Here is an 11,332-nt window from a genome sequence, read left to right on the forward strand (position 1 = left end):
TCCACATTTAAAAAGCACTCTCTTTTGTTTTAATGGTTTGATGGCTCAAAGACAACTTAGACCTTGGAGGTGGGGCTTAATTTTGTGGTACCAATTATTTGTGAATTATTGGTGTTTGGGGCAGAAGCAGTTGGCCACTAGAGAGAAATCAGCTCTGATTTCTCCCAGTGCTTTGGCCCTGTGGCTGTGCCACACTCTCAGGCTCTGGGTGGCTCCAGAATCTGCTCTGCTCCTGTACAGTGAGTGTTGTGGTGCTGCAGAGCTGGGCTGGCACTGCCCCACCCAGAACAGCAATCAGTTTCTAAATGCAAATATGTTTAAATACATGTGTTGGTGAACTAGAGACATGACTGAAATCTGTTATGCAATGAGGTCATTATTGGGTTGGTATTGAAGATTAGCGTTGCTCAATCATATACAATTTTTTATTATGGAAATGTGGGAAAATGTCCTTTTCTTCTCAGCACACATAATTTTTCACAGCAGTCTCCTGTGTGCTTTATGAAGATAGCTGCAAAATAAAATTTGATAGATCACTTCCGATTCTTTTTGTCTGTTCATATTTCGTATCGTCCTCAAAGAACCCTCATAAATTTTTCATACATAAGATGAAGAGATTTATTGTAAAAGAGAGAGATTTGTTATAAAAGACAGACTCAAAACAGCCTCATACTATCCACAAGAAACACAAATGTGGAACTTACTATTGATACAATATTTTAGAAATAATCAGCTGGTTATAGCTGCTCTGCCACAGCAGGAGATAGGCTTTGTGTAAAGTCAGAGTTAAATCACTAAAGGCACGAATGTAATGTGGTTGTTCTTAACGATCTGTGGAGTGCTACAGAGGTAATCAAGTCATTTGTGCGTGCAGAGACTGCAATGCCATCAGATGGCAACTGCTGCCATCCAAGGGCACACGGTCTGCATGTGCAATGTCAGCTGCTGTGCAGGGAGCAGCTGGAGCCCAGAGCTCCATCCTCACTCACAGGCATCGCCACAGCTCGTAGGGGACACCCAAAATGTCCCTCACCTCCTAGGATGTGCTTGTCCCTGGGGTTTAACCATGCTGGGGTGTGTTTGTTGGAAATTGCCATTTGTGTTGTACAAAACACGGGTGGCTCCCCATGTAAATCCAGATTTCTTTTAGACCAAATTGAGGTTTGTTTAATGATTCTTTACAGTCCCAGCATTTTAGTGAGAGACAGGGTGATAAATACCTGCTGGAAGTCTAAAGTTAGAAGGCAAGATTACCAAGTGAATTATGATTCTTTCTATTCCTCAACAGTAAAACTGGATGGGTTTTTTCGTGCTTGTATTTACAGTTTTTTCGTAAGTGTTCTGAATTATCCAAGGGTGTAGTGGCAATCCCTTTTGTTCACAAACTGCAATAAAACACATCTGTTTATATTTTTACTTTTAAAATGTGTTGCCTTTCTAGCATTTCAAGTTTCTCAAAACACAGGCAAGCAAGACCGAGCAGCTTTAGACAAAAGATAGTTACCCATTCTTATAGTGCTTACATTTTAATTTTAAAAATAAACTATGTATTATACCTTTTTTTCCCCATCTTTGTAATCCTCCTTTTAAAACTTTAAACACTGTGTGAAGTGTTTGAAGCCCTGCAACCATGACTGGCTGTGATAATACTTGTATTTCAAAAATGCCAGGCTGGCTTTGGAGCAGATGTCCTACAGCAACTCGCAGATTTGGGATTGTTGGGATTGTTACCTTCCACCTTTATCTTCCCTTCCCCTCACCTCCCCCAGATTGATTTAAACCTCTTCCAGGAAGCACTCAAGCCTTTACCTGAAGTCTTCTACCTTTATTTGTGAAAGTAATAAGAAAATTAGACCAGAAAAGCAGTGTTTTCATATGACTCCATTATGCATTCACATCTACCTTCTGCTCCTTTTTGCTATGTCTTGATAATCCCTTGCTTACCTCCTGCAGATGAGCTTATTTGCATTCTTTAATTGAATTCACCTGCTCTTAGGAGTGGAAGACATTGATAATATTTTTATCCAAACATCTGTCTTTAATACTTTTGTCTTTAATACACTGTCAACACCAAGTGAAAAAGAGAAGGGGGAGGAAATAAACAGAACCAGATCAAACCAGGAGACACCAAAAGCTCCTTTTCCTCCATGGGTTTTTACTGTGGTTGGCCAGAGTTATAGAGGTGTCCCTTTTTTAGAAACACCCCCATTCCTTTGGGAAGAACCATCCTGCCAAAGAATTAAAATGTTTTTTCTTGCCAAAAATCTTAAATTAATAAAATTAGTTGTTCACTTTTGGAGACCTATACCATATAAAGATAGCAATCTTTCTTAATAGCTTAGTAGATCACAAATCATCTTAATAAATATCTTTCATGCTTTTTCTAGTTTGCAGAGAAGTTCCAAGAAGTAAAAGAAGCTGCCAAACTAGCAAGAGACAGATCTCAAGAGAAAATTGAGACCTCAAGCAATCATTCACAGGTTTGTAATTTAGCTTTAATACCTGTACACATACAGGATAAATAATTTAAAGTTAAATTTTCAAATGGACTCTGCCAGCTTCTGGCAGCCAGTTTAAAGTATAAAAAATGGAAATTGCTGAAGGTAATTGTCAGCTGCTGGACATTAGCATTGTCAGAGGAATATTTTTCATCCATCCATGCCCTTTACTTTCATTTAAATCTAATTTTTTCAGCTGTCCTTGAGCTGTTAAAACTTTTTTAATAACAGGGAAAGCTGTACATCCTTTGATTTGTACTGTTAGACATAGCTTGAGTCGCTGGAAAGTAAGTCAGTGTAGCACTTCAGCAGACAGTAAATGAGATTCATGGAGATCCTTCCTTTTGTCACCTGTCCAACCATTTCTGGGGCTTTTGGTTTGCCAGTGGAGAGCCTGACTTTGTGTCCAGAGTTCCCTTGGAGTGGTGGGAAGCTGTGGTGTGGGAGCAGTGCTGTAGGGAGGGCTGGAAGAGGCTTGTGTTGTATATCTGCACAGTAAACTTTCCTGGGCAGCACACCTTGTGCCACCAAGAGATCTGGGTTTCCTACAAACTGAGGAAATTGGGTGTTGCCCCAGTCTCTCTGCATGGTTGGCTGTATTTTCATGTGCATTGCTTTGGGTAAGAGGGAACCCTGCTCAGCAGGTGTTCCTGGCCTGGGCTAGTGTTTGGAGGAAAGTCAAACAGATTTTGATCAGAGTGAAATTCAGATGAATGATCATAAAAAGTTGCTGAATGGTTTTAGTCTTGCAACCACCCCATTTTGTGGGGCCCCCAAATATCTGAGTGACTGACTTTGGATACTCATTTTGAAAAGACTTTGGTCATGATCTTTGTAGTTCACTTTGTTTGTTTTCTGTTCGTGGTCAGCACCAAGCAGTGTGTGAATAATATCTCTTTGAAGGAGCAATATTATGTTTGTTTGTTTGTTTGTTTGTACTTTGTGTGCTTCTAGGCATACTGTATTGTTTCATTATCTTAAAACAAACCAAACAACCTGTAGAAAACACAAGGGAAAAAACTTTTTTAAAGTTTTGAACACTTGAAACTTCCATTTGTGTATCACTATAATTTTTTCATTCTTTTCGAACAGACCAGCTTTGCAGCCAAGATGAAAAGGGTATGTGTGTGTTACCACTGTTCTGCCAGCAGAGCCGAGGTCTCAGCCAAGTGGTGTGGGATCAAGATTACAAAGAAATTGGTGTTGTGGTCTTGCAGGAGATGCAGGAGACACCCAGTGTTCGTTTGTGTGTTGTGCTGCAGGAGTCTGGACGTGAAACACCTTCTTCCACTCGAGCTTCAAGTGTGAATGGCACAGACGACGAGAAGGCATCACATGGTGGCCCTGCTGAGGCACATCTCAAATCTGAGAATGATAAATTAAAAATTGCTCTAGCCCAAAGGTGAAGTTCCTATAGTAGCTAAACTGCATTGGAGTAGTGTGCTGTAGTTATCTGATGGATAATGATATTAACAGAAATTATTCAAATTGTAATTAATATTAAATGGTGCAGCAGAATGGATGAATGACCAGATTTTAGCAAGTACCTCCTGGTGTCCAGGTGAGAGATATTTACCATTTTATTTATTCCTGATCTAGTTTGTGAAGAAGTAAGCTCTCTTTTATTCTGCTGATGCCAAATATTATGACCATCTTCTTTCGTGAAGTTTTAGAACTACAGAAATAACATTAAAGCCATAGGGGAGCAATTGCTGCTGATAACATGTGAAGCCAATCTTTCTTCCTCTTTGAGTTTGCTACACTTACTTTGATGAAAATAGATATGGATATTTAAAATTATGAAAGGGAATGAACTCAACCATAAAAAGTTGAAGTGAGAAATATAATTTCATCAGACTGCTTGGACGTCTTAGGGGATATTTCTAAATTGTGGACAGAGCCCCTTGAAATCACATTTTTTGCTATTTGCTTTGATAAATAATTTGAAAATGCTGAGAAGAGTAATTTGCAGCTGTAGTGAAAATACAGGCGTTGCAATATGCAAAGTTACAACATTAAAATAGAATAATTCCCTATTGGGATCTTGCCTTGTCTGCCTTGTGCATGTGAATGGAAGGAAAATCTAACAAGATCAAGCTACTCTTAAAAAGGTATTTAAAAAACAAAGCATCACTGTAAGCAGTGTTATCCAGCGAGCAATTCCAAGGTTGCATATATTATGTTTGAAGTACAACATCTCTCTTTATTGACATTTCAATGGCTTAACCTATTTCAAACCGCAACATTAGCTCATTCCTCTTGCTGAAGACACCTCCACATGCAGGCAGCAAGTGGCACACAGGGAGTTTCCTCCCATTCACCCTCTAATCTTGTGCTCCGTGCTGCAGCTCGAAGCTTTGGGGAATGAGTAGTTTAAGTCTGCAGCATTATGTAACACTTTTATAGTTAAGACTCAGCATTAAAATAAATTCAAATATAGATCATGTCAAGCCCCTGAAATCTTCCACTCGGGATTGCTGTGCCATCTGCAGATGTGCAGAGTAGCTTTGTTGCAGGGTGCCATGTCCCCAGCCCTGGTGCTGCAGCCACCCTGCTCGGGAGGTGACAGGGACCATGCACTGCTGGGGTGACACTCCTGTGTGCCTATGGCCAGCTGGACCCTACAGCCTGCTCTGGCAGCAGGGCTTTGCTCCAGACACCCAGGTCACTGCTGCTGGAGGTGGTAGAGCCCTTTGTTCTGGCAGAGACAGACAAATGAAGGCTTTTGTTCCCCTCAGGCAGGTAATGGCAAAAGGCAATTACACACATCTGACTGCTCTGCCTCTCACTGCCACAAATTAATGGTGAGCACACCGCGGTGGGCTTTGCAGGCAGGTGAATAACAACTCCCAGGAACAGAGGGTGAAACCAGCTCATGGTGCCCTGTTTTTCTCAGTTCATCCAACGTGAAGAAGTGGGAGACGGAGCTGCAGACGCTGCGGGAGAGCAACGCGCGGCTGTCCACAGCCCTGCAGGAGTCGGCGGCCAGCATCGAGCACTGGAAGAAGCAATTCTCAGCCTGCAAGGAGGAGAACGAGCAGCTGAGGGGCAAGGTAGCAGAGCACACCCAGGGAGAGCTGCCCCTCCACTCAGCTGCTCTCACCAGGGCTCTTTCCTTTGGATCTCTGCAGCTTTTTCGCTGTGGAGTTGGGAGATGGACTTGCCCTTTGGAAGGGAGGTGGATGGGGAGCTAAGGCAGCTGCTTCCCTCTGCACACAGCAGGCAGGGATCCTGTGAAGTTCCCTGCCTTGGGATTTGGGAGACTTGGTGTCAGCAGGGCTTGCTGGCTGGGGTGAGAAATCAGAAGGGTTTGAAAAGTGGAGCTGCTATTGCATATCTCCTTTCAAAGTTCACTTAAATAGTGCCAGATATGGATGAGCAGAAGGCATGGTTATGGCCTGGTTATCCACAGGAGCCCAGCCTGGCAATCAGTCAGTATTAGCAGCAAATCCCAACAGGGTGCAAGGGGAGTGAGGCTGTGAGTTGTTCTCTCAGCACTGTGGACTGTGAGCTGAGTCCTCCAGCACTAGCACCTGACACATCTCATCCAGAAACCTGCCAGGAGGCATCTGCAAATGCCTTTTCCCCTTCATTACTGAGCACATTTCTCTGTTGTCTAAGATGGAGGACTAGCAGTGGCTAGAGCAGAGAACAACTCAGAAGTTTAAATTTGTGAAGTCTCAGTTCAGAGTGGTTATTAGTAGCATCTCTCTCAGATAATACTGTGCTGTCTGCAGCAGCCCCACAGAGGGATGGCACCAGGGAATCCTGGGTTCCATGAGCACTGCTTGCAGGGATAATTTCACCCCATTCATCCTAAATGTTTTTGGTAAAGCTGGATCCTTTTCCTGCTTGCTTAGATGGATCACTGGGACATCAGATTGTATCAGTCTGGTGAGGATATATTTTTTTGTTTAGTGTTTGCTGTTGAAGAGGGAAGGAATTTGATGTCTTTTTGTGTGTCAGTAGGCTGCAAGTAGTATTTCAGCACTGGAGGTGGTTTGGGCTGTCTGTTGGCTCTGAAAATCCTCGTGGAACAATCTTTTTTCTGAGGCAGATACTCACTGTTTATTCACTGCTATTTAATGAGTGCACAGTGGCAATGCAGAGATCAAACCAGAACTGTATTAACTGACATTACATGAACAAATTACTGTTAGTTGTTACATGATTTGGGTTCCTGCTTCCAATCTCTTGTGGACAGGGGAGAAGTGAGAGACTGGAACAGTATGTTATAAGAAAATATCATAATTTGCAGGGTAGTTACTTCCTTTTCTACACTGTTGCAGGGGAAAGTTGTTCTCATCAACACATACCACATCCCAGTAGCTGTCCTAGAGATGAAGAGATTATTAAAACACCACCTTGCTGCAGCTTCAAAGCCACCATGCTGGTGACCAGCCAGGCTGTGCAGCAATGCTGTCTGCATAATGTGCTCTCTTCCTCTATACAGGGAGGTTTCCTGAGCTTTTCCCCCAAGTAGGTTCCTTGCTCAGTGCTCACACTGCACCACTGCAGCGCCCTGGGAAGTTCCTCTCCTTTAATAATTGGGTCAGAATTTTTTGCATACTGCTCTACCTTCAAATGAGGGAAGTTATAATCCCAAAGCTACATGAGGCTGAGAATTAAAGTACATACTTTAATGAGCTGGTCCATTGGCCTGTGGGAAGTGCATCTCCTGGGAGCTGAGTCCAGAGCTGGCAGCAGGAGGTGTGCAGAGAGCAAAGCACATCCCTGTGTGAGAGAACAAAGCAGCAGATGTTGCTCTGAACTGGTTCTCCCCTCAAAGTTTTGATGTTGTGTCCCTCACACACCAGCTAGAATAATAAGCAGCCCCCAAGAGATTTCTTCTCCTTGTTGTGTTAAGAAAACCCATTCCTTGTGGCCTTGTGTTGGCTTCAGAGAAGTGAAGTGCAGATTTTATCCCCAGTTCCACTTATTTTAGCAGCTCAGTGTTTTCTGCATTCCTGAGTACTTATAAGAGAGAATAAATACAGACCCAGGGCTTCCTAGTGGATGTGTAAATTGGCTCTTTTGAAGGAGAGAAGTGATAATTTGGTTGCAGTGAATCAAATGCTATGATTTAGGAAACAGATCCCATGTCCATTTCATCAGCTGTGTTCTGCCCCAGATTTTCAGAAATTTGAAAAATTTCACCTAATGTCTGACATTTCTTAAAGATTGAAGAACTGGAGGAACAGTGCAATGAAATAAATAAAGAGAAGGAAAGAAATGCACAGTTGAGTAGACGTCTGCAGGAGCTGGAAACAGAGCTTCAGGACAAAGAGCTGGTGAGTGCCCTGAACATGGAAATGGCATGTTCACATTTTGAGTGGGACTGTCTGCTCCTCTCTTGGGTTGAAGATTTATGGAGTGACTCTCCTACAACCAGAAGCTGCCTGATGTCTTGGGGTGTTGCCTCTTTCTGGGTTTTCCATGTACAGCTCCTTAGCAACAGTTTGATGGAGTTTCTCCCTCTGAGTTTCACGATGTGTTCTGTGCTGTGGCTGAGCACTGTAACTTGGCAGGGGTTAGAAAAGTATACTTTTACATACACAACACTTGTTCTAGTAGAAGAGCCAGAGTGCTGAAACTTGGTGCTCAGTGCCAGGGAGATGTGTGCTGAGAACAGATTCATTTGACACTCCCTGTGCCAAAAATTCCCATAGACATCAAGACCATCCTTAAAAACACATAGTTTACAAAATAAATTGGCATTTGTGTAACAAGTCCTGTTTCTTTTTCTGGATGGCTCATAGTTTCCAGCTTTGCTGTTTTATGGTCTCCCCCTGATCTCAGGACTAATGCCAAGAGTGAGAAATTCAGATTCATCTAGAGTACCCCAGTTTATCATTTTTTTATATTACAGAGTGTTAATTTTTTTAAGGAGGATGATGGCTTGGAACCCCTGAACAGTGGGGAAAATAATGGGAAGCTCTTTTTCTTCCATTCTGACAGTGACCAAATGTTCTGTGCTGACTGAAGAGAAAAAGCTGTCAGCAGGTGCAGTAAAGTTTGCCATGTGCCATTACAGCATCTCTGCTGGTGCTCTTAAAAGCAGTGCTGTTAAGGGGTTTTATGGTGGCACAAGGAAATAGTTTAGGGAGATGGATTTTGATGCACTGTCATAAATATAATGTTTTTCAGCCCTATATTTCACAGGACAATGCAATGCTGTCATCCCAACCTTTCTGTGACAATAGCATGAATAACAATCCTTACTCTCTCCTAACATTCTCCTCAAGTTTCATGTTTTTATGCTACCAAATGAACCAGAAAATTGATTGACTTGTGAATATTACATGCCTGTCTTCCATTTACACAGAAAATATACTAACCTGCTTTAAAAATTCATACAATATATTAGCAGGTTCTTGATTAGCTGTAAACTACCCATAAGTAACCTTCCATGATCTGGAATTCAAACCCACATGAAGCCCTCTCATGCCCTCCTCATGTAGGAGATGCTTATCCACCAACTTGTTCCTCCACCAAATCCACATCTCTCTGATTTCAAGACAAGGATCTTGTGTGTCAAATGCTTTGCACAAATCCAGGTGGCCCAGGGATAAACCCCTGCTTTCTCTTGAGATCATCACCTACCTGGGCAGCTTCTGGAGGAGGATCTTGCACTTCAAGTTGTCTGAATTTCCAACAGACATGGATTCCTGCTGTTGCTCTTTCCATTAACTCCCTTCAGAGCTGCACCATGGTGGAAAGCCTGTCACACCTGTGTTCTGTAATGATGTCTCTATATGTGAAGCTGGTAATGCCACTGGTCCTTTTTTTATATACTGTCATACATCATTGAAATTGTCTAATTTGCTCTTTGCTACCATCTATAAATTGCTTGTAGCATTACAGCCCTCCCAATTTCTGTTATTTAATATATCTTTTGCATAGGTACATGGTTTATGTTAAAATTTTATTAATATAATTAAGGGAATTCATGCTGGAGATTGGATTACATTGTCTGTTTTAGAAATGCAAAGTAAAAAATTCAGTGAAAAAAATGTATTCTTGTAGAAAATTAACAATTTTGGAATGCAGGCAGATTATTTTGATTATTTTCCATGCAAATACTGTGCAGAATACAATAAAATATGCAAAGACATTTCATCTTTTCAAATTTTCATTATGTTTTAATTTGAAGCTTGCACTAATATTTTTTCTTTTATGTTTTCAAAGGAACTGGAAGAGCTCCGAAAGCAGGGTGAAATTATACCAGAGCTAATGTCAGAATGTGAATCTGTATCTGAACAATTACAGGTACAGTTTAGCAATGAAATTAATTTCAAAATAGTTGCTACCTTTACTGTTTTTCTCATAGCTGTTTGCATTTCTCTGTTCAGACTCCAGTGTTTCAAAGCAAAAGAGCTCCAGTTTGTAAAAACAAAAAATGCTAATTACATGCAAAATACCCAGCACAGGAGTGATTAAATAGCTCCATTGCAGAAATTGGTTTGCCTGGGATCAGGTAGCACCTATCTCCTGCAATTCCAGGCTATCCTTCCAGGCATTCTGTGTTTCTGCTGCTCTGGGTGATGCAGCTGCACAGCCACTTGTGCTGGGAGCTCCCCGAGGCCATGGCAGGTGTTGGGCAGGTGTTGCTGCCCCAGCCAGCAGCTGGACTTTGGGCATCACCTCCTCGAGTCAGGTCTGGTGGGAATTCAGGAAATCGATCCATGAGAGGAGAACAAATCTGCACAGTCTCATCAACAAAGTAAAATCCAATCAATAAGTTAGCCATCACGCAAAGCGGAACTTTAAAAAATACCAATAAATCCCAAAGTGCTGAATAAAGCAACTTTATTCCTCAGACAGTATTTTCTAAGTTTGTTTTTTCAAGGTTAAACCAGCGTAGATAATTCTGTATGTAATTGATGGCACGTTGTCTAATTCTGCAACTGTAGCAATGACAGAAATGTATGCACAGTGTGTGATTTAAATCCAGCTGAGTTTGAAGATATCAACCAAATGACAAAGTCTGATGCAAAGCATCTTTTCCAGCTAATCTGTGTCCTTCCCTGCGTGGGCTTTTAATCAGACAAGCTCATGTCAGTTGCTCTCTAGAGGTGCTTGTGTTAATCAGTTTACAGAAGTTCATGCAAACTCTCACAGCCCAGCTGCCATTTGTTGCTTTAATCTATGAAATGCTGTTCATCCTTCTTCTCTGTGATTCATCTTATTGTCTCTTTTGTCTTTAAGGCTGCTGAGAAAAAGAACAAAGATCTTGAAGAGAAAGTCAGAACGCTAAGGACAGAAGTCGAAGAGAACAAACATAGGCAGACCAACCTTAAAACTGAATTAAAGAATTTTTTAGATGTACTAGATGGGAAGATAGATGAATTACATGATTTCCGACAAGGACTGTCTAAACTTGGGGTTGACAATTAGATGGCAATAGATCTTTTTTGTAATCTAGGGTCTGGATGTTTGATGTTTTGTTGATCCCAAACGTGTGTTTTACAAAATATAACTAGAATGTTCCACTTGTTTGCATTGGTTTTGTACATAGAGGCTGAAAATTTTGCTGTGGGGTTTTTTTGGTGGGTTTCTTTTTTTTTTGTTTGTTTGTTTATTTACCAAACCAATCGTGCTGCTCACTGAATTCTGTTGAGAGTAGAAACTTTCTATATTGCTGCTCTGGCTTTGTGGGGTTGGGAACAGGTAGAGGGTTCTGTCTCAGGAATCTGGAACTAGATCTACCTTAAAATGAATATGCAGTTAGTTGTTGCAGGGAAATTTATATCTTTCTTAAGGGCTGTTGCAACCATAGAAACAGAAAAGAAGACTTTTTCTTGTCCAGACTATCAGCACTCTTAGCAACATTG

The 11,332-nt window shown here is 41.5% G+C and overlaps 1 protein-coding gene across 4 annotated transcripts in view; it reads left to right on the top strand.

The window, feature by feature from the left end:
- HOMER2 (homer scaffold protein 2) overlaps positions 1 to 10,990 on the top strand; it is a 52,507-nt gene extending 41,517 nt beyond the window's left edge. Inside the window, exons 4-10 of one of the 4 annotated variants that reach the window (XM_085070515.1) lie at positions 2,388 to 2,480; positions 3,591 to 3,617; positions 3,716 to 3,900; positions 5,395 to 5,551; positions 7,679 to 7,789; positions 9,687 to 9,767; positions 10,707 to 10,990. In XM_085070515.1, coding sequence (XP_084926641.1) covers positions 2,388 to 2,480; positions 3,591 to 3,617; positions 3,716 to 3,900; positions 5,395 to 5,551; positions 7,679 to 7,789; positions 9,687 to 9,767; positions 10,707 to 10,895 — 843 coding nt within the window. In that variant the 3' untranslated portion in view covers positions 10,896 to 10,990. The remainder of the gene's footprint in view (positions 1 to 2,387; positions 2,481 to 3,590; positions 3,618 to 3,715; positions 3,901 to 5,394; positions 5,552 to 7,678; positions 7,790 to 9,686; positions 9,768 to 10,706) is intronic. The other 3 variants (XM_085070517.1, XM_085070516.1, XM_085070518.1) reach the window with 3 other exon arrangements.
- The last annotated feature ends 342 nt before the right edge of the window (positions 10,991 to 11,332 follow it).

This window comes from Lichenostomus cassidix, chromosome 10 (assembly GCF_008360975.1).
Source record: "Lichenostomus cassidix isolate B80296 chromosome 10, HeHo_3.0, whole genome shotgun sequence".
Lineage (NCBI taxonomy): Eukaryota > Metazoa > Chordata > Aves > Passeriformes > Meliphagidae > Lichenostomus > Lichenostomus cassidix.